Source organism: Tursiops truncatus, chromosome 9, assembly GCF_011762595.2.
Source record: "Tursiops truncatus isolate mTurTru1 chromosome 9, mTurTru1.mat.Y, whole genome shotgun sequence".
In the NCBI taxonomy this organism is placed as follows: Eukaryota; Metazoa; Chordata; class Mammalia; order Artiodactyla; family Delphinidae; genus Tursiops; species Tursiops truncatus.
In genome coordinates this window covers 83,125,731-83,148,800 of record NC_047042.1, presented here as the reverse complement: position 1 = coordinate 83,148,800, position 23,070 = coordinate 83,125,731, and the positions used below count along the sequence as shown (strand labels likewise).

General features: G+C 41.7%; 1 protein-coding gene across 4 annotated transcripts; it reads left to right on the top strand.

The window, feature by feature from the left end:
• Positions 1-509: 509 nt before the first annotated feature.
• Positions 510-22,528, top strand: ZC3HC1 (zinc finger C3HC-type containing 1). 4 transcript variants are annotated; one of them, XM_019923992.3, is made up of 10 exons: positions 510-685; positions 2,170-2,281; positions 4,382-4,532; positions 5,313-5,396; positions 11,916-12,043; positions 13,048-13,205; positions 13,967-14,210; positions 15,008-15,250; positions 15,714-15,920; positions 18,155-22,528. In XM_019923992.3, exons 1-10 carry the CDS (start codon positions 540-542, stop codon positions 18,221-18,223), a joined length of 1,542 nt encoding a protein of 513 aa, XP_019779551.1. In that variant the 5' UTR covers positions 510-539; the 3' UTR covers positions 18,224-22,528. The 4 variants fall into 4 exon arrangements, with proteins under 4 accessions (XP_019779551.1, XP_019779575.1, XP_004313934.1 ...); XM_004313886.3 differs by having other exon boundaries at positions 512-685; positions 15,038-15,250; XM_019924007.3 differs by having other exon boundaries at positions 547-685; positions 2,170-2,299; positions 4,375-4,532.
• Positions 22,529-23,070: the final 542 nt, after the last annotated feature.

The window sequence follows — 23,070 nt, the reverse complement described above, 5'->3', positions numbered from 1 at the left end:
CACCCATAACACGGTTTCTAAGGATTCTAAATTATTTACTCTCGAGTGACTGTCGCCATTCCCTCACATGTAAAAAGATAAACTTAGCAAAGTCTTATCAGTTAATTATCTTAAGACTAAATTGGGCCCCTCAACCCTGCTGAACTCGGAGAGACAGCGCTCTAAAAACCTCTTATCAAGCCAAGTATGCTCGTACATAAAGGAAACGACTAATCTTGGTGTTTAACCAGAGCCCTCCCGCAAGGGTCCACCTCGGTTTTGTTTGTTTGGGCCACGCCGCGGGGCATGCGGGATCTAAGCTCCCCGACCAGGGGATGGAACCCACACCCCCTGCAATGCAAGCGCGTAGTCTTAATCACTGGACCGCCAGGGAAGTCCCTACCTCGTTCTAAAATGGCCAGGAAGGGCTGGGCCCAGCGGTGACGCCCGGCAGGTTGCTTGAGCCAACGCGTGGGAAGCCAAAAGAGGATCCTAACAGCTCAGAACGGAAGTTCCTGAGCCTTCATACGCGCCGGGAAGCAACTCGGAAACGGACCAAGATGGCGGCGCCCACTGAGGGGCCAACGTTTGCCGCGGGGGTCGAAAAGAATTGTAGTGCGGTTGTTCGCTCCCCAGAAGAGACTCCCCAGAAAGTCCGACAGCTGATAGATGAGGGGATTGCCCCGGAAGAGGGAGGCGCCGAAGTGTGAGTCCGCGAGTCCACCCTGGGTCTGGCGACGGCGGATTGGAGAGGGTTTGGGGGACTCAGGCCAGGGTAGGATACCCTGGGTCTGTAACTCGGGCGATGGGAATGGCTGCGACTCGGGATCTTGAAGAGACTGGGGTTCCAGTCGCTCAGTCGGCTTTAATCTTCTGCTCGGGAGGTACTGGGCGCAATTTTGCCTTAAGACAGGTTTTGGGAGGAAGGAAAAAGACAGGACCGCGAACTGAATATGCGCACCTGATTTCTCTTAGACTTCTTAACCTTTTTAAGTCCTAGACACCTTTGGCAGCCTGGTAAAGTTTGTGAACACCTTCTGAGAATTATATTTTTAAATGCATAAAGTAAATTACATAGGATTATAAAGGATACCAATTACGTTGGAATGCAGTTATCAAGAAGTAAAAGAAAAAAAGTGATGCAGTAAAACGCTTCATTATTTAAGAGTTAAATAATATCTAGTAATAGGTCTGTTATCTACCATAATTTTGAAGTAGCGAGAGCATAAACGGTATTTCAAAACATGTGCAACAACCATAATGTGGTGACAAAATACCTGTGATTTCCATTGATGACAAATTTACAGATACTGCTGATGCTACTGTGGTTTTTTAAATTATCTTCATTCATAATGGAGGGAAATGCTACATTTCAGTTAGAGGTTACCAAAATAAATGTCATTTTTTTCTATCCAAGTTTATGGAAGCTCTGAATTTTTTCCAAGATCCACACCTCCCTGAGGCTGTCACTCTCAGAAGGATTCTTAGAATAAATTACTTTATTTTGAGTTATAATACTTGGTGTAATCTTACTTTTATTAAAATTACTTTTGTCTTCAGCAGTTCCTCCCTCTAAACTTCCCAGGTGCTGTTGAAATGCCTTTCACTGAATATAAAAGAATTGTTTTGCTGGTTTTTTTCTCCTTGAATTTTTTCATGAAATAGCTAAAATTCTTTACTTTGATTTAAATTTTCAAATTAGTTCCTTTGGGGAAGAAGTGCATAGCAAGGATCAATCCAGGTAGAAATATCAAAATTGTCATTTTCTGCTGTTAAAATAGTTAAATTTCTAAGATGGTTCAAATTGGATAATGCACAGAAGCCTTGAGTCTTATTTTGTGTTTACAAAAATTATGCAAAATACTGTTGGGGAGCAATGAGTGAGGTAGCATAGTTTGCCAGTATAGGATTAGTGGAGCATGGTCAAGGTAGAAATTGCTTGAAACTTAGTTATGGCCAAACTGTAGAGATTTGAATGCCAGTCTGAAGAATTTGGATTCTGCTTAGTAAGTATTGTGAAACTATTGACAGTGTTAAACAGAAAAATTACCTGACTGAAATGATATTTAGAAAGGTTAAAATCCAGAGTGGCGTGATTGATGATACAATGTGCAGAGAAGCTAGATAAAAAACGTTTAGGCAAAGTGATACCTTGAAAGGATTACCAATAGTTCTGCCACTTTATTTTAGGAAGGACACATCTGCCACACTCCAGTCAGTTAATGGATCACCGCGAGCAGAAGAACCTCCATTGGAATCTAGAAGCAAAGAAGCCTTCTTTAGCAGAGTGGAAACCTTTTCTATATCCTTTTTGGTTTGAGTGAGTTGCACTTTCTGCCTGCTTCTGGAATTATTCTCCTAGGAGTAACACCACTTTCTCTGATGTTTTTAATTTTTAGAATTAAACTTGGTAAGAAATTTGGCTGGAGTTCCATGGGCTCTTCACAGGGATAGTTCACAACATGGCAGCGGGCTTCAGTCAGAGTGAGCAAGCAAGAGAGAGCAAGATAGAAGCTAGGTCTCAACTGACATCACATCACTTTTGCCATTTTCTATTTGCTAGAGTGTTTTTAATTTAAAGCAATTACAGACTTATAGAAAGATTGCACAGGTTACAAAGAACTTCCATGTGAGTACTTGAAAGTAAGTTGCCAAAGTGACACCTCATTACCCCCAAATATTTCCCACAAACAAGGACTTTCTCTTACATAACCACAATGAAACCATCAAAATTGGGAAATTCACATAATAAATTACTGCCATATAACCCTTACATCATAATCATTCCATCAATTGTAGTAATAATGTTCTTTATAGCAAAAGGATCCAGTTGAGAATCCTCAGTTTTTCCTTGAATTTCATGACCTTGATACTTTTGAAGATTATAGGCCAGTTATTTTATAGAGTGTACCTCAACTTGCATTTGTCTGATGTTTCATTATGATTAGATTCAGGTTATGTAGGAATATCACAGAAGTAACGCTGTGTTCTCATTGCATCCTGTCAGGTGGCACATGATTTTGATCTGTCCCTTTACCCTCGATCATCATTTTGATCAATTGATTAAGGGAGTGTCTGTCCTGTTTTCCATTGTAAAGTAGCGTTTTCCTCCTTTGTAATTAAACTTTTGTGGGGATGTGCTTTGAAACCATGTAAATATCACATTCCTCATCAAACTTTATGTAACTTATTGTAGCAGCATGGGCTCATGATTTCCTTTTTTATTCAACGGGTCATAATCCATTACTATTATATATTTTGAGATTCCAGTTGCCCCTGATTTGGTGAGTGGGAGCCCCATGTAGATGCTCTTTACACCCCACTTGGCTACAGCACCCCAAGGTAGGCCCCCCTCTGTATGGACTCCCTCTTTACCCGACTTGGCTTTTTTTTTTTGGCTTTTGACACCATGTGATGAGCTGTCTTCCCACCTCCTGGCTTAATCCTCTGCCTTGCTCACCACCTGGTGGCTTTAGGACTGAATTGTTCAGGAAGGGGAAAGTATTTTAACCATGCTTCTACTCCTGTTCCTTGGATTAATTCCTGATATTGACAAAGCATTTAAAATCATTTTCTTTTGTTGTTTTTTTGTTCCCATTGGATATAAATTGATTGCCACTTTGATATGATAATTATTTATTTAACTTAAGCTAGTTAAGTGATTCTATTACTTTTATTCTACATAATCCAAACTCCTTTAACATTTATATTTAGATTCTGTTTCTAGCCTTCAGTCCTCCTTTTGCTGCTATTAGAATGTTTTCAAGTTCCTATATCCCTTGTAAAAATATAGAACTTTCCTGCATCTTTTATGTTTTATCCTTTTTTTTTTCCTGTGCTCTGTAAAACAAGAGCTCTATAGGTAAAATAGAAAAAGCTGAGTGTTGAATATTAAAGATCAATAAATATTTTAGGACATATTTCCCATGCACATACTTACAGATGCTCTTGATGCTCTCAGCTTACTTAAAACACACATACCACACACACGTTAGTATATAACAATCAAATTTGGGGTAGGGAGGAATAATGAATATTATTAATTTTACTGACTTTATTCTTCAGAAGGCAAAAGTGGATGTGATACAATAGGAGAGCAGAGATGAGTGATAAAATATTTCAGCTTGTTTGACCTTCACCATCCCTTACTGCTTAGGCAAATCCCAGTGCTTTCACTAGTGTTTTCAAATCCCTAGTATTTCATATTAAGCAAAAGCAAATGGCTTTTCTACTGTACCCCACAACCAATAATAAAATAAACATTTTAAACATATAAAATGCATAGGGCTTCCTGTTGCTTTTCCTCTTAATGTGTTTATTCCTATAAACATTGAGTTAAAGTTTTCATTTCTGACTTGTTCATTTTAAGGTACATGCATGTTGTTTTTCTTAAAGTGAATACTCTTTGAAATGGGCAGGAAAGCCCCCTGAGCTGTCTCCACTTGTCTGTGCAAAATATGGCTGGGTCACAGTTGAATGTGATATGCTGAAGTGCTCCAGCTGTCAAGCTTTTCTCTGTGCCACTTTACAACCAGCTTTTGATTTTGACAGATGTAAGTATAAAGTACAAATTACATTTTTCTCCATATTCAAAAGACATCTATACTAGGTTTTTTGGGTTTTTTTTTGCGGTACGCGGGCCTCTCACTGTTGTGGCCTCTCCCGTTGCGGAGCACAGGCTCTGGACGCACAGGCTCAGTGGCCATGGCTCACGGGCCCAGCTGCTCCCCAGCATGTGGGATCTTCCTGGACTGGGGCACGAACCCGTGTCCCCTGCATCGGCAGGCGGACTCTCAACCACTGCGCCACCAGGGAAGCCCTATACTAGTTTTTCTGAAACGACCAGTCACTTGTGTTTGATCAAAGAATGTGTACTTCTGTATATAACAAGGTGAATTTGTGATTGTCTTCACCCTAATTACTAGCTTTAGTCATTACTTTTTTTTTTTTTTTTTTTTTTTAAAGCTCAGCTACTTTAGAGTGAACCTGACTTTGTGTATTCTGGGAAACTAACAGCAGTATGTTTATTTTATAGTTCCGAAATTTATACTTAGGCTAAGAGACACAGGACTTTTATGAAGGCTCACATTTTGGAATGCCTGCCTTATAAGATACATGATATCTCCTTTGTTATTGCTTTCAGAATCTTGATTTAGAACTTGTTTTGTGAAAAATATTAAGATGATTCAGTTGCTAATATTTCATATCTTTAAAATTTTTCTGAGTTATTTTAATTCTTAGTTGTATCTATACTCTTAAAGGCTTTTGGTCATTGGATTTTGAATCTATATAAGACATTGTTTTTAAGGCATTGTTATCTATTCGGGTTTCAGATAAGGAACGATGTGCTGAGCTGAAGAAAGCCTTGTGTACTGCCCATGAGAAGTTCTGTTTCTGGCCAGACAGCCCCTCTCCAGGTACTTATTTACAAAATTTCCCATTTACCATCTCTTCTTGGTCAATGCGGGGTTCTTTTGTTTTGTTTTTTTGCTTGTTTGTTTATTTGTTTTTAATTGGGGTATAGTTGCTTTACAATGTTGTGTTAGTTTCTGCTGTACAGCGAAGTGAATCAGCTATATGTATACATATATCCCCTCTTTTGGATTTCCTTCCCATTTAGGTAACCACAGAGCATTGGGTAGAGTTCCCTGTGCTATACAGCAGGTTCTCATTGGTTATCTATTTTATACATATTAGTGTATATATGTCAATCCCAATCTCCCAGTTCATCCCCACCCCTGGTCATTGCGTTTCTCATATTGTCTATTTCTTTGAGAAAATCTAGCCTTTGAAGTTTCTTTTTCCTCCTGTCTATTTGTGCTTTACAAGAGAACTAATATTCATTCACTTATTGTGTTATTTATTAAGTGCATTTGACATGTCAAAGGTTTAATCGTACATACATTATCCAATTTAATCCTCTCAGGGGCCCTGGGAGGTAGATATCAACCTGATTTTTAGGTGAGGAAACTGAGAATCAGAAATCTTTCTTTTTTTACTATTTTATTTATTTATTTGTTTGTTTGCTTGCTTATTGCTGCATTGGGTCTTAGTTGCTGCGCGCGGGCTTTCTCTAGTTGTGGCAAGCAGGGGCTACTCTGTGTTGTGGTACGCAGTCTTCTCATTGCGGTGGCTTCTCTTGTTGTGGAGCACGGGTTCTAGGCACGCAGGCTCAGTAGTTGTGGCTCGCAGGTTCTAGAGCACAGGCTCAGTAGCTGTGGCGCACGGGCTTAGTTGCTCCACGGCATGTGGGATCTTCCCGGACCAGGGCTCAAACCCGTGTCCCCTGCATTGACTGGCAGATTCTTAACCACTGTGCCACCAGGGAAGTCCCAAGAATCAGAAGTCTTAAAACCAGCTAGTGAGGAGCCATGACCATGGTTTTATCTGATCTCAGACTCTCTGCTTTTCCCACCAGAGCAAACAGCCCCATGTTCTACCCAGGCTTCCTGGTACACTAATGGCACTAATGGTGGCAGTTAAATATGGTTCAGTTGCTAAAGAAGACTCACAGGACCCCACATGAGAGTAATTACAAATCTACAGTTTATTACAGTAAAACAGCACAATATATCAGTAGCACTGAAGTAAGGATATCATCACAGCCAAAGACTGCCCCATGGTAAGGGGTCTGGAGAGGCCAGGTGCAGGCTCCTCTTGTCCTTCTCGTGTAAGGGCTGTGGCAGTACGCACTCTCTCTCGAATCAGAAACCACTGATGTGTGCACAAAATGCTTCAGAACAAGGGAGCCCAAGACGTAGTCTCAAGTGGGATTTGCTTTTATTTTGCTGGCCATGTTGGCATATTCCTGCTGAGTAACCAGCTTCAACAGCCGAGCCCGCCAGGGGGCTCACCAAGACCAGGGACAAAACTCTTTGGACCCATGTTTACAGTGCAGCACTATTAATTCATATATTTCATGCTTGACAGGACCAGCTCCATGTAGGTATGTTTTTTATTTCAGTAGGACAGCTCAGGCTAATTCCAGGGTCACTGATGCCCAGGAATATTCCATGAGTGACCACTAAGAGGAAAAAATAGTTGGAAAGTGACCGTAGAGTGCCATCTACTGATATATGAAGAGGTGATAGAAAAGGAATTATTAAGAAATAAAATTTTTAAAGTGAAAATGACTGTATAACAAGGATTTCCTGCTGTTGGCCTAGCTGTTTCACGGTGTAGTATAACAAAACTCAGTCCTATGCGTATTTGAATCTTCTCTGTCCAGTGCACCCAGGGCAGAGATAGATTCTCTATCTGCTAAGGCCTATGTTGGTGGTTGCGAACTCTTGCTACCATGCACTCTACTTTCTTTTTTTTTTTGCATTTTAATTTTTTTGTACAATTTTTAAAGGTTACTTTCCATTTATAGTTATTACAAAATATTGGCTGTATTTCCCATGTTGTACAATACACTCTACTTTCTTGGTCCCATTTGTGACTTCAGCTACCACCTACTTGAAGACTTCTGACTTCTATTCAGATCTCTCTTTAGAACTTGACTCATATTTTCAACTACCTTCTAAACATTTCCACTTAAAATCTTACAGGTACCTAGAACTCAAAATATACAAAACTGATTTCTTCATCTTATGCTTAAAACTTTATTCACTTCTTATGTTGTCTCCATCTTGGTAGATGTTACTTACCTCCCCCTCCCGTTATGCTACCCAAAAACCTGAAAGTCACCTTAGATGCCCCTCCTTATCATCACCAGCTGGTCCTATCCATTCTACCTCCTAAATAGATCTCAAATATGACCTTCCAATTATATCATCCCTTGATTTGTTTTTTGTTTTTTTTTTTTGCGGTACGCGGGCCTCTCACTGCTGTGGCCTCTTCTGTTGCGGAGCACAGGCTCCGGACGCGCAGGCTCAGCGGCCATGGCTCACAGGCCTAGCCGCTCCGCGGCATGTGGGATCTTCCCGAACTGGGGCACGAACCCGTGTCCCCTGCATCAGCAGGTGGACTCTCAACTGCGCCACCAGGGAAGCCCCCTTGATTTGTTTTTTTAACATTCAAGAGACTTTTGTGTGGAGAAAAGAAAACCTCAACTATTTATACTTTAATGCTTGCATTTATTAAGCATATCTAATAAAATTGTGAAGGTAATTTTTTTCTAACATTTACCAATAATTACAAACTAAATTAAATCACTGTAAACATTTTAAATTGCAATTACTAATTTATTAGGACTGATTATTTTGAGCATATCATATACTTTAAAGTAGACAAAATACACACATACATTAATTGTAAAACACATATTTAAACTTATGTGAAGACATTTTCATGATGGGATTAATTTCTTCTCTGTTCACTCTTTTCCCTTCATAGGTTTTTAGTGGTACTTTCTTAGGGTTGTAACAATCAGACCAAATCCTGAATTAGAAGATGATCAGATAGGTGTTGGGACCTGGTTTCTTCTCCCAAGTTTTGTTAAACCAAAGCCACTGGTCATCAGGACGTGTTTCCGTTTTATTAAACCTCACTTTTTTAAAGTCCACACCTTTCTCATTGATTTCAGTTTTTTATTACCTGACTTTTCTAGTAAAATGATGCATGTTTTAAAATTAATGACTTTTTTGACCTATTTGGTTGCTTGCAACAACTTTAAATAATTTTTTAAAATTTATTTGTTTATTTTTGTCTGCGTTTGGTCTTCATTGCTGTGCGCAAGCGTTCTCTAGTTGCGGCGAGCGGGGGCTACTCTTTGTTGTGGTGCGCGGGCTTCTCATCACGGTGTCTTGTCTTGTTGCAGAGCACGGGCTCTAGGCACGCGGGCTTCAGTAGTTGTGGCACGAGGGCTCAGTAGTTGTGGCTCACGGGCTCTAAAGCGCAGGCTCAGTAGTTGTGGCACACGGTCTTAGTTGGTCTGCGGCATGTGGGATCTTCCCAGACCAGAAATCAAACCTGTGTCCCCTGCATTGGGAGGCGGATTCTTAACCACTGCACCACCAGGGAAGTCCCAACTTTAAATAATTTGATAAACTCTTAAGGAATATTTTGTTACCCTTGAATATAGAAAGTGTCTCTTTGTTTTATTTTTAACTTCTTGAGTAATTTCTAAGATTGTGGAGTGTTTCAAGTATAGAAAAAATTGTAGATAATAATAATATAAGAAACATCTCTGTATCTACCACCCAACCCCACCTAATACTAACATTTTGCTATCCTTGCAAAACCACCCCCCCTGCTTTCTTTCTGTTAATCAGGAAGAATTACAGATACAGCTGTGTAGTCTTCCCCAATCTCATTCCCTGCCTCCCTGTCCTGTAATAACTACTATCCTGAATTTGGTGTCCATGATTTGCTTACATGGTTTCTATGTCTACAACATTTACATGTATCTAGAAACAATATATATGGCACTATTTATTTGTTTTAAAATTTTCTATGAATGTTATCATTCTATATATATTCTGCAACCTACTTTTGTAGGGGGAGTCAACTTTTTTTTAATTAATCCATGTTGTCACATGTAGCATGTTTGAAGCTTTATAATAAGTAGGGCCATCTAAAATTTTAGTCTTCTAGGAGATGAGGGATAGTGTTTATCTAGTTAACTTTCCATTTGGGAAAACTAGCTTATTCATTTTAGAACCTCCTGTCAAACCATCTTTGTACATGATTGTTGTGTGTGACTGTAACTCGAACACCCTTTTCCCCAAGTTATGTGTCATCACAAGTGCTAATCAATCCTTCCTGTACTTGGTACACTTCCTACCTACTCTGATTCTATTTAGCATATTCGCTCTTCCCTTCTCTGCTTACACAGATTTTGAGCTTTTAGATGTATAGATTACTGTTTTTCATAAAATTTGGGAAGTTTTCAGTTAGTATGTCTTCAAATACTCTTTCTGCCCCTTTCCCTGCCCTTCTTCTGTGTCTCCCATTATGCAGATGTTGGTGTGCTTGATAGTGTTCCTTCATTCAAAATTGATGCTCCTTCTCTCCATCCTTATGCCATTCATATCTTAGAGGGATTACTATTTTAAATCACCTTCATGTCTGCTAAGCTTATTTCTTTGCATCCAGACTGACCCCTTAGTCTCTGCTCTAAACTAATACATATTGTCTATAATATCACTTTCACTTCTTCCTTTTAAAAAAATCTTCCAGTAGTTTCTCATCACATACATTAATAAAATCATGGTCTGGCTGCTGTCTATACTTTAACCTTCTCTCCGACTAGTCTCCCCACAGGAATACTGTGTTCCAACCCTGTGAGACTATTTAGAATTCCCCACATGTGCTATCCTCTAGGGCTTTACTTTTACACACTGTTGTTGGTCTTTCCAATTCAGCTTAGACCTGACTTCTTCTGAGAAACCTTTCCTGAGACTCTGCTTTTTAAACATAATCACAGGGACTTCCCTGGTGGTCCAGTGATTAAGACTCCATGCTCCCAATGCAGGGGCACGGGTTTGATCCCTGGTCTGGGAACTAAGATCCCGCATGCTGCACAGTGTGGCCAAAAAATAAACATAATCACAAAAGTACTATCACAGCTCTATCCAAAAAAATCAGTAATTTCTTTTTCTTTTATTGTTTATTTTTCCAGCTTTATTGAAGTATAATTGACAAAATTGTAAGATATTTAAAGTATGCAGGGGGCTTCCCTGGTAGCACAGCGGTTAAGAATCTGCCTGCCAATGCAGGGGACACGGGTTCGAGCCCTGGTTGGGAAAGATCCCACATGCTGCGGAGCAACTAAGCCCGTGCGCCACAACTACTGAAGCCCGTGTGCCACAACTACTGAAGCCTGTGCGCCTAGAGCCTATGCTCTGCAACAACAGAAGCCACTGCAATGAGAAGCTCGCACGGCACAACGAAGAGTAGTCCTCGCTCGCCGCAACTAAAGAAAGCCCACGCGCAGCAGCAAAGACCCAACGCAGCCAAAAATAAATAAATTTATTTTTTTAAAAAGTATGCAATGTGGTGATCTGATATACATATACACTGTGAAAGGATTTCCCTGCCCCCATCAAGTAAATTAATTCTTTTTTGAAAATTGCATTATGGGGCTTCTAGGAACCAAAGTGTAGTATTAGAGTGAGATGATAAGGATTTTAAATATTAGGGCATTTGATTCTGGGACCAAAGAAATTGTAATCATTTTAAGACCAAAAGTACTAGAAGTTTAGCTCTATCAAATGATATTAAAAACCATACTGTAATCATTTTGTTGTTGAGAAATAAAAATCAGTACTCTGATAACTGATCTTTTAGCATCAGAAAATTAATATTATTTAATAATAGCAAATATCTATTGGGTGCTTCCGTGGTGGCACAGTGGTTGAGAGTCTGCCTGCCAATGCAGGGGACACGGGTTTGAGCCCTGGTCTGGGAAGATCCCACATGCTGCGGAGCAACTAGACCTGTGAGCCACAACTACTGAGCCTGCGCATCTGGAGCTTGTGCTCCACAACAAGAGAGGCCACGACAGTGAGAGGCCCCACGCACCGCGATGATGAGTGGCCCCCGTTCGCCGCAACTAGAGAAAGCCCTCGCACAGAAACGAAGACCCAACACAGCCAAAAATAATAAATAAATTTAAATATATATATATATCTATTGGTAGGAGTAATGAGAAATCTGTAAATTATGTGAGATATTGTCTCTGCCCTTAAGGAAAATAAAACATTACTGAGATTAAACCTAAAAACAATACCTAAAACAATCCTAAAAAACAAGTGATAAATAATGATAATAATGATGAAGTAACTGTGATACGTAGCACTTACTGTACACTGGTAACTATTTTTAGCACTTCAGTTACATTATTTTAATTGATTATCACAAGTCTAGGTGTTATTGTTAATTTCTTAGTATCATCGAATATCATCAATTTACATTTCCCCTGTTGTTCTATACATGCTTATTATTTTTTATAATTTGTACCAATATAATCTCCCAGTTTACTTTTTCCACAGATCGATTTGGGATGTTGCCATTGGATGAACCTGCGGTTCTTGTTAGTGAATTCCTAGATCGTTTTCAAAGCCTTTGTCACTTGGACTTCCAGCTTCCTTCCCTGAGGCCAGAGGACTTAAAAACTATGGTGAGTTTTTCTTGGCTAGCATACAGTGGCCTTCAGTTGTCGCCAGCATGAAGCATTTCTTTTAATGACAAGAGGCTACAGATAGCTAAGAAGAGAACTACTTGTTTGTCTCTTAACTGACCTTTTTCAATCTCTACCGTTAAAGAGGACTTGAGGGTTTAAATAAGTGAGTTCCATTTAAACTTTCAGATATGATTCTTTAAGTGGCGTAAATTCAATTTTATCTCAATTTGTTACTGAAACATTTAACAGAAGATACTGAAATGTGGCTTCATATGGTTTATCGCATACTATTTTCCAAAAGAAAGTGCTGGAGAAGTTATAAACTCCCTTTTCCCTTGTAAATAGAAATTTTGAAATGCTCTGTCCTATCTGCACTTTGAAACTGAATATTTACTGTCCCATTTCATCATCCTGTGGGTATTCTGTCAAGACAAACTTTACTGTAGGAAATAGAAGCTATTATTTTGCTTCTTCAAGTTGAGAAGCTATTATGGATTTTAGCACCAAACTGTTAGCCTCTGATGCCTATTATAAATGTCCTCCTGTCTCTAGTCAATGAAAGTTTTTTCACCCTGTCATAATGCTTTCTTATTCTTAGAACAAAAGTAAAGACTGTGGCAAGGTCTTTTGTGGTGTCAAAAGTAAATTCATTGCCAGGCCAAGAAATTAGTAGTAGTCTGTTGTGATTTTTTGGGTTTGAAGTTTACAGGTTTCAGGGAAAATATGCAATTGGTAATTTGAAAACAAGTTAGTACTAAGAGAAGATGTGGTAGTTCCAGAAACACTGCTCCCTTTCTCAATCAGCAGATCCAGGGCAGTTCAGAAAGCTCCTGTGTGATACCTTAGCCTGTGCTGGAAGTAAGTCTTCTCCAATGAAGAGAATTGTCTTCGTGTTTGTCATTTTTTTCATGATTTTTGCCTTGTACCACCTAGGTACATCATTATCTATGACTTTTCATGGTGGTTGAAACTTTAAGTCTTTTCTCTTGATTCCTTTGTAGTGCTTGACAGAAGACAAGATCAGTCTTCTCCTGAACCTGCTTGAAGATGAACTTGATCACGGAACTGATGAGAGAAAAACTGCAACCAAACTAGGTTCAGACATCATCCAAATCCATGTCACTGCCTGTATTCTCTCCATGTGTGGCTGGGCGTGTAGGTTAGTGAATTTGCCTGGGGACATAAACTGTGACAACATTATATACCCACACACAGCAGTTACTCCTAGCATTTGGAGATCACATGGTGTTTCCTGTGAGAAAAACAGTGACAAAGAAAAACTAAGGGGGTGGAGGAGGGATAGAAAGAATTAGCAACAAAACCAGAATTAGAACTCAGGAATTCTTGAACACGCCTGAACTTTGTTTCTTTTACTATCACTTCCCAGCTGGGAATTCGTGTTCCTATAAACAGTGAAGCTCCTTTCTAGTTTTAGAAAGGAAAAATCAGTTTAATTGATAGGAAGTACGGAAGGAAGCACCAGCTGGAATCCTCTAGGCCCCAAGTTGGTGTCTGCATTCCAGCTGCTCAGTTCAGCAGACTCCCTCTGAGACAGAAGACTGTCAGACCAATTTTGATTTACTTTAAATATGCTTTCTTTGGTAGATTAAGCAATACTTTTCATTTACACAGAAAAACTTTAAAAGGGACATGAGAAATTTATAAAACTTACCTTTAAAATAGGCTTGCCATAGAGAGCATGCTAAGACCCCTAGATCTTTCTGTAGGAAATACGTGAGAGATGATGAAGCTGGGTCCTAGGATCGGAGGACGGGGCCCTGAGAGGAGGTGGTTCCCAGTCCCCTGGCCTGTTTCAGAGATTTGTTTGATGAGATGAAGCATACTCACAGATCATTATGCTTAGTCCCTTGAAAATGTTATCCTCTGAGAAAACGCACTTTTTTTTCTATTCCTACCTAGTTCTTCGCTGGAACCCATGCAGCTCTCCCTGATAACATGTTCACAGTGTATGAGGAAGGTGGGGCTCTGGGGCTTCCAACAGATCGAGTCATCCATGACCGACCTGGATGCGTCCTTTGGTCTGACCAGCTCCCCCATCCCAGGCTCTGAGTGCCGGCCAGAGCGCTTCTCTCTGGTGCCTGAGTCTCCTCGGAGGATGATGACTCGGAGCCAGGATGCCACATTTTCCCCAGGCTCAGAGCAGGTATAGACTTAGTTGGCTTGTTTGGGGTGGACTTTTTATTTATTTTTTCAAATTTTATTCTGTTTTTTAAAAAATATTTATTTATTTGGCTGTGCCGGGTCTTAGTTGCAGCACATGGGATCTTCGTTGAGGTGTGTGGGATCTTTTAGTTGTGGCATGCGGGCTCTTAGTTGCAGCATGTGGGATCTAATTCCCTAACCAGGGAGCAAACCCGGGCCCCCTGCATTGGGAGCGTGGAGTCTTTAAGCACTACCACTGGACCACCAGGGAAGTCCTAGGGTGGACTTTGTTTTTTTTGCAGTACACGGGCCTTTCACTGTTGTGGCCTCTCCCGTTGCGGAGCAGAGGCTCCGGACGTGCAGGCTCAGCGGCCTCACGGACCTAACCACTCCACGGCATGTGGGATCTTCCCGAACCGGGGCACGAACCCATGTCCCCTGCATCGGCAGGCGGACTTTCAACCACCGCGCCACTAGGGAAGCGCTCAGGGTGGACTTTTTAAAAACAGCATTCTTACCAAAAGTGTTGTTGGCAGAAAAGTTGGAAATTAACTTAGGTTGTATAATTAACTTAGGTTAAACTTCACTTATAACCGCATTGACAAGAATATTACAGAGTGGCTTTATCACCAGTTGCAATGGAGATGCTAAATTCATTATTTTGTATAGAAATCTAATATTCTTTGAAGAGTTGAGTTATGTAAACAGTTCAGAAACTAAATTCTTATAGTTTTAAAAATATAGCTTTCACATGCTTCTAGAAATATTTCTCCTGACCGTAGTCATTAATGTCATTAGGGTACTTCCATCATCTCCCCTTTCCTTCAGGCTGAAAGGAGCCCAGGTCCCATTGTCTCTAGAACTCGAAGCTTGGACTCTTCCAGTCCTGTTGACCGTCCTGAGCCAGAGGCCGCTAGCCCCACCCCCAGAACCCGCCCAGTGACACGAAGCATGGGAACAGGAGACGCCACTGGCCTAGAAGTGCCATCTAGTCCTCTTCGGAGAGCCAAGCGGGCTCGCCTCTGCTCTTCCAGCAGCTCGGTGAGTCTGCCTGCATGTGTGGAGGCCCCTGAGCACAGCAGCACCCAAGCCCTCACCATGCAGCACAGAGAAGCAGGCATGAGCTGAGACTGGTCCTGTGGCTATAAGGAGGCCATGAGAATAAGTTTAAAGGTGGGACAGTTGGGTGATCAGAGGGAAAAAAAATTTAAGGGTTTTGCCATTTGTTTCTTTGGGACATCTTCTGGCAATGTAATAAATTTGTCTTGCCCAAGGGACAGTAGTGAGAAAAGAGGATAGACCTGATAATGGATGGTTTAACACAAAGGGAGTAAAAGAATTTTAAAAGTGAGAGGGAAATACATAGGCGAAGTTTAAAGGAGAACGTAAAACTAGAAACGTGGGCATTGTGAGATTCTAGAGTTGACAATTTATAGCAATGCCTCCCTGAACTTACATAGTATCTGCCCTTCATTAACACGGATTCCTCTTCCTCCTCTCTCAGGACACATCTTCCCGAAGCTTCTTTGATCCCACTTCTCAGCATAGAGACTGGTGTCCTTGGGTGAATATCACATTTGGAAAAGAAACCAGGGAGAATGGTGGAACTGAGGTAGATGCCAGCACCCCGGCAGAGCCAGGCTGGAAGGCAGTGCTGAACATCCTCTTGGCCCACAAAGAGTCTAACCAGCCAACTGAAACCGACTCCATGGTGAGATAAGCCATTGCCCTGACCATGTGCAGCACTTCCTGTTTATGGGATGAGGAGAGGAGGCTGGTCCTATAATTAGCACCCTGCCTGCCCACAGCTTTCATAAGTCAAGGTAGACACAGTCTGGGTTCATCCTAGAGAATAGGCATGGGACTGGTTCATTCTTTCTGCAGTTTAGCATATGGCATTCCACCGAATTCTGATAAATTCTTTGTCTTCTCCACTCAAATGACTCGAAGTAGAAAAGGAATACAGAAACAGAAAGGGATAACAGGCTGCTGCTAGTGTTGCAGAGCAGCTGCTTTTTCCATCTGAGTTACTGTCACTTGTACTTGGAGCCTGGCCAGTTAACTTAGCTGTCAGGATGGAGCACTGTGCTCCGCCACCACGACCTTGATTTCATTCCTTATGGTGGGCACGTTACTTTGCTGTGTTCCGTGGCCCCCTGTGCACTGACCCTCAGCTGCCATCACAGTAATGACTGCTGCTGGTGACACTTGTGGGTAAATGCAAACCCGTCATGACAGCTGAGAAAACAACTCAAGTGTTTGCTCTGTGCAAAGGACGGAAGTGAGAGGAGGGTGGGCATTAAGGAATCACAAAAACTGCATTCTCTTTCCTTTACTGGCTCATTCCCAAATTTGCCATGTAACTTGCTTAGTGTGAATATAATAATTTCTGACCTCTGTTCCCTCCAAGGACAAAGTAAAATAATACTTGCCAGCAGATGTTTATCAGAAGCATTCCCAGATTCATGGTTTTGTAGGGTCACAGAATTCCACTGGAGGGAGCTATAGTGATGCTAGACACCCAAGAATGTGCATTCAGGGGCTTCCCTGGTGGCTCAGTGGTTAAGAATCTGCCTGCCAATGCAGGGGACATGGGTTCAAGCCCTGGTCTGGGAAGATCCCACATGCTGCAGAGCAACTAAGGCCGTGCGCCACAACTACTGAGCCTGCGGTCTAGAGCCTGCAAGCCACAACTACTGAAGCCTGCATGCCTAGAGCCCATGCGCTGCAACAAGAGAAGCCCGCAATGAGAAGCCCACACACCGCAACGAAGAGTAGCCCCCACTCGCCGCAACTAGAGAAAGCCCACATGCAGCAACGAAGACCCATTGCAGCCAAAGATAAATTAATTAATTTAATTTTATTTATTTATTTATTTTTTTGGCCATACTGCGTGGCACGCAGGACCTTTGAAGGTCCATTTTAACAACTTGTCTTTTAAGATTCCCCACAGCTGCTGTGACTGGGAAGTACAAAACTTAGAAGCTCTGCAGTAAAGGATCTTGAAGTTAGAAAAAAGTTTATACTATTTTTCAACTTAAATCTCTCAATTGTGTCACTGTATTAACTAACTAAATTGCCCTCAGTCACAAGTAAGAGTTCAAACTTTTCCCTCCTGGAACTTTATTTTATTGAGACATTCAGCCACAAAGAGTATAAGAAAACAGTGAAAATGTCGTCTTCTGTCAGAAATTAGAGTGAACTTTATGGATTATCTTGCTAGATATGTTTGTGCTCTCACTGAGACCCTGTACTTTTCACTATGACTCTCAAAGGCAGAGAGAACCACATGTTCTGCTTCACTGAGAACTTTTATCTTTTAGTGAACTGTTTTGTCTCCCTGTAACACCATTTCTCAGAATCTCAGGTCACTTCACAGACGTGATCAAGTGGCAGTGAGATTCTTCCTATTATTAGCTCTGCTGGCTAAATCATGAGTCTGAGAAGGCCAAGGTCATAGTTTAAACTCTTAAGGGTCATTTAACTTTGTTTCATTCCTTGGCCTTAGATTATACTATTAGCACCAGCTCGGCATCTTGTAAATATGAATCCTTGTTCACAAGAGATGATGAATAGGGCCAATTCAGCATCACAGACGCGAAATCAGTGCAAAATGTGTGCTGCACTGATGCTGGGTCACAAGTGTCATCCTCACATTCAAAGATTAGGACACATACGGATGCTTGGAGGAGGACATAAGCCGTATTTTAGAGGCTCCAGAGTATGTTAGCAGTAATCTAACAGTAGACTCAAGCTTCTTGATTTTTAGTCTGGCTTTAGGTGTATATTATATGTAGCACAATATAAGATTAACTGGTTTTACTCACTCCTAGACATATGTAGATCATTGTGGGAGAAATTTACAGACCACACCTTAAAGCTATTACCCATCCTTTGTCTCTATAAAAGAATTTAATCTCTAATAATGAGCTTTTCTATTTATAGAGTCTCTCTGAGAAATCAAGGAAGGTGTTCCGAATATTCCGGCAGTGGGAATCTTTATCCTCATCCTGAAGATATTCCAGCCCTTCCTGCAGAGAAGTGGAATGAGTGGCTTTGAAAAATGAAGCCTGAATTCCCTTTTGAGCAGCTGATGCTAAGTTTTTCTCCATTCTGGTTTAATCATAAGGAGCCCCTGCCCTTGCAAAGGCATGTATGTCATCATCTGCATCTGACTGAGGGGAAAACCTGTTTGCAACACAGGGATGTGGGCTGGGAGAGGTAGGGCGACCCTGGCTCTGTTCAAGGAGTGCGTGGTTCCAAAACTCAACTGAGGACCCAGGACTTGAGCATTTTTAGTGTCTTTAGTGGGGGCAGTGTTTTGAGGACTCTTATATCCCAGGAATACATCAGTATGTGTTAATAAAATATTTGTTAAGATTCTCACAGCTGGAGAACTGTTTTCCTCCTTGTCTAATGGGCTGACATAAAGGAAGCTGAGACTGAGAAAACTACAGTGGAGCAGTAAACAAAGGCAAAATTTCAGTTTTCAGATTGGCTGCAAAGCCTGGAATTTATTTGTGATTCTAGTCGAAGAAGTATTCCTAAACCAGAGGCAAGACGTTGTTCATTATATCACCAGGAGATCTCCTGATGCGTTATAGTGAATGGTAAGCTGATAATTTTCTCTCTTCACTTTGATAATAACTGAATAAGAGACTGTAACAAAGGGAGGAAGGCTCTTCAGAAGAGACCCCTCTCCATGTGCCTTCTAATGCAAGGCTCCCCTGAGTGGGGCTCCCCAAGGCTCTTTCACTGCTGGTGGAGAGCATTGGTGTCCATGGTGGAGAAGCTGACCCTGACCTGCCCCAACTGAATAGACTACCCATTGAGAAAGTGAGCATGAAGGAAACTAGCTATTCTCCAGAACGTTGTACTTTCTTTTAGTGACTGTGGTTGGTTGGTTTTATAACTTCTTTTATACTGAAGTATTTTAAAGAACATAAGTAATATAATATTCCACCCATGCTAAACTTTAGGTTATATCTCTAAAAAACAGACCATTTTTTCTATGTACTACAGCCAACAAAAATTAATAATCCCTTAATATCATCTAATACCCAGTCCATATACAAAATTCCCAATTGTTCCAAAAATAGCCTTTACTTTTTTTTTTTTTTTTTTTTTTTTGTACACGGGCCTCTCCTGTTGCGGAGCACAGGCTCTGGACGCGCAGGCTCAGCGGCCATGGCTTGTGGGCCCAGCCGCTCCGCGGCATGTGGGATCTTCCCAAACCGGGGCACGAACCTGTGTCCCCTGCATCGGCGGGTGGACTCTCAACCACTGCACCACCAGGGAAGCCCCTGTCCTTTACATTTGATTTGTCCAAACCAGGATCCAATTCAAGATCATGGGTTGCATAAATCTCTTTAGTCTAAAGGACAGTCCCTTTTTCTCATATATGTCAGATTTTAAATTTGTCATTTTTCAATCCTGACTTTTTAAAAGGGTAAATAGTGTTGATATCTTTCCTAAATCAAGCCTTCCTCCGTGGATAAGCCTGTTAGAGGCTGCTTCCAAGTTATTTTTCTAGGGGTGCTCTTTTGCCTTTGGCACTAATGAAAGGCTTGACTGTTCATTCTCCAGTCTCCATGGTCCCCTTAGAGGCTGGTTAATGGGCAGCTCTCTAATGTTACAGGAATGAGACTTCTGGCCCAGGGTGGGAAGCCATTTGCTGACAAGTGACTATGTAGAAGTCTGCTCACTAGAAGCTCATAGCCTCTAGATCACGATTTCTTAAGGAGTAGTGTAAAATCATTAACACAAGGTATTCAAATGGACTACAAGCCTAAGTTTCAGTTTATAATAATGTGGGGTTGTTTCTTTTGTCTTTCCATTACAATTTTTGATTTTGACCTCCCTCCAAAAGATGTTTTTACTTTTCTTTAAAATAGGCAAAGTTCCACACTTTTTTTGGTTTTGTGTTTTTTCAATCATAAATGGAAGCAGATTGGGATAGACTTGATGTGACTCAAGAAACATTAAGTTTCTTCCATGTGTGTGGCACTGTCCAAGACCTTATATAATGCAAAGTTGAGTGACCACCTGGTTTTCACCCTCAAGAAGTATATAGTCCAGGGGTTTCCCTGGTGGCGCAGTGGTTAAGAATCCACCTGCCAATGCAGGGGACATGGGTTTGACCCCTGGTCCGGGAAGATCCCACATGCCGCAGAGCAACTAAGCCTGCATTCCACAGCTAGTGAAGCCTAGAGGCTGTGCTCCGCATTGAGAAGCCCATGCACCGCAACAAAGAGTAGCCGCCGCTCGCCACAACTAGAGAAAGCCCACACGCAGCAACGAAGACCCAACACAGCCAAAAGTAAGTTAAAAAAAAAAAAAGTGTTTATAGTCCAGGCTGGAAGATATGTTTGTACATAAATGTTACACAAGACAAACAGTGCTAAATACTCCAGGAGTATAAAAGAATTCTCATCTTTTGAATATAAGGAATTGTAGAGAACTGGGGGGGAAGGTGTGGATTTGGCCTGGGCCTTGGAGATGAGCTGGAGATATATGCTCCATGAGGACAGGGACCTTGTCTGTCTTGTTCATCATCTCAACACTTAAAACTGCCCTGCACATGGTAGACACTAAATACAAGGATATTTGAGGCTGAAGGAACATTGAGCAAATGAGCAGAATTTCATATGTTCTTTAAAGAGCAGGTATTCTGCTGTGGCTAGAGCTTTCCATTGAGTAGAAGAGAAAGGATAAAAGAATACAAGTTGGGCGACTTTGGAGTCTGAGGACTTTGGTCTTGAATCTGTGGGAAAAGGGAAGCCGTTGAAGAATTTCTGAGCAAGGAAATGACATTCAGGCTCAGGAAGATAATCCTGGTGTCTATATAGCATGCAGTAGGGGAGACAGGAGTCTGAGTGAGGTGTGATGGCAGGAAAAATGGATGCCTTGATAGAAATGTCAGTGGTGACTTCAACGTCAGTTTGGGCGTGAGGAAGAAGGGAGGAGTCATGGATGGTCTTGAGGTTTGTGGCCTGCCCAATCAAGATAGAGAACTCAGGGCTTCCCTGGTGGCGCAGTGGTTGAGAGTCCGCCTGCCGATGCAGGGGATGGGGGTTCGTGCCCCAGTCCGGGAGGATCCCGCGTGCCGCGGAGCGGCTGGGCCCGTGAGCCATGGCCGCTGAGCCTGTGCGTCCGGAGCCTGTGCTCCACAGTGGGAGAGGCCACAGCAGTGAGAGGCCCGCGTACCGCAAAAAAAAAAAATTGAGAACTCAGGTGGGGAGGGAAGATAGTAGTTTTATTTTTAACATTTTCAGTTCAGTTATGTAAAAATATCTGTCTAGAAATGGTGTTTTAGAGGTCAGGAGAGGAGGGTTCATTGCATTAAAGTCAAGGATCATTGTTTCAAATGCTCAGAACCTATAGAATCTAAAGCCACAGAGAGTGATGCTGTCAACCTCATCATCTCGCAAGGATCTTAATGCCAGCCTGTTTAACAGTGTACCTGAGGGCTCCACACTACCTGTCAAGTTTATGGTGAATATACTACGAGGCTGGACTGAGTATACTTCCAAATAGCAATGGGTGGTCTCAGATGGGGTGATGATTAATTTTGTGTGTCAGTTTAACTGGGTTAAATATGACCAGATAGCTGGTAAAACATTATTTCTGGATATGTCTGTGAGCATGTTTCCAGAAGAGATTAGCATTTGAGTTGGTAAACTTAGTAAAGAAGATCACCCTTGGACTTCCCTGGTGGCACAGTGGTTAAGAACCCGCCTGTCAATGCAGGAGACGTGGGTTCAAGCCCTGATCCAGGAAGATCCCACATGCTGTGGAGCAACTAAGCACATGTGCCACAACTACTGAGCCTGCACTCTAGAGCCCGTGAGCCACAACTACTGAGCCTATGCACCACAACTACTGAAGCCTCCGTGCATAGAGCCTGTGCTCCGCAAGGAGAGAAGCCACCAAAATGAGGAGCCCTCGCACTGCAATGAAGAGCAGCCCCCGCTCGCCGCAACTAGAGAAAGCCCGTGTGCAGCAACGAAGACCCAATGCAGACAAAAAAAAAAAAAAAGATCACCCTCAACAATGCAAGTGGGCATAATCCAACCCACTGCGAGCCTGAATAGAACAGAAAGGCTGAGGAAGGGCAAATTTGCTCTCTTCTTGAGCTGGGACCTTCATCTTCTCCTGCCCTGGGACATCGGAGCTCCTGGTTTTTGGGCCTTTGGAGTTGGACTGGGACTGAACCATTGGTTTCCTGGGCCTCCAAGCTTGCATATGGTGGATAATGGGACTTCTCAGCCTCTGTAATCACTTGAGCCAATTCATATAATACACGTTTCTTTATATGTATCCTACTGATTCTATTTCTCTGGAGAATCCTGACTAATACAGATGGGATTGAGCTCATGAGCTTCATTTCCCAAAGTGTTTGTTCTCTTCCACACACTAGGACATCACTTCAACCCCAGGCTGTTATTCATTCTTCTTGTGGGTTGTTCCTCTAGAAGTGTTTGGTTTGACCTTTCTGGTAACCCACTTTTCCTGATTTGATTATTTGAAAAATAATTTTTTTCTTTTGGCAGACTCTTTTAAAGAAGGAAATTGCCTAAAATTTTTATTTGGCTACTTTACTATCTTAAAGATAGCATTATAAATCATCATTATAAGGAATTTTCCCACTTGTACCTAGCCAGACGAGGTAGCTTATGGGGATACTGTGTAATCTGTCTCCTGCTGGCTCTCTCGCTGGTAAATAGAATTTCCAATGCCTTCCTTTCTACCTCCCAGGTCAGAACCTCCTTTTGCAGTCTTGGTCCCAGGGATCAAGGCAGGTGGTGCCTTGAAGACCCCCAGCTGTTCAAGGCTATCCAGTCCTGCCAACCTTCAGATTC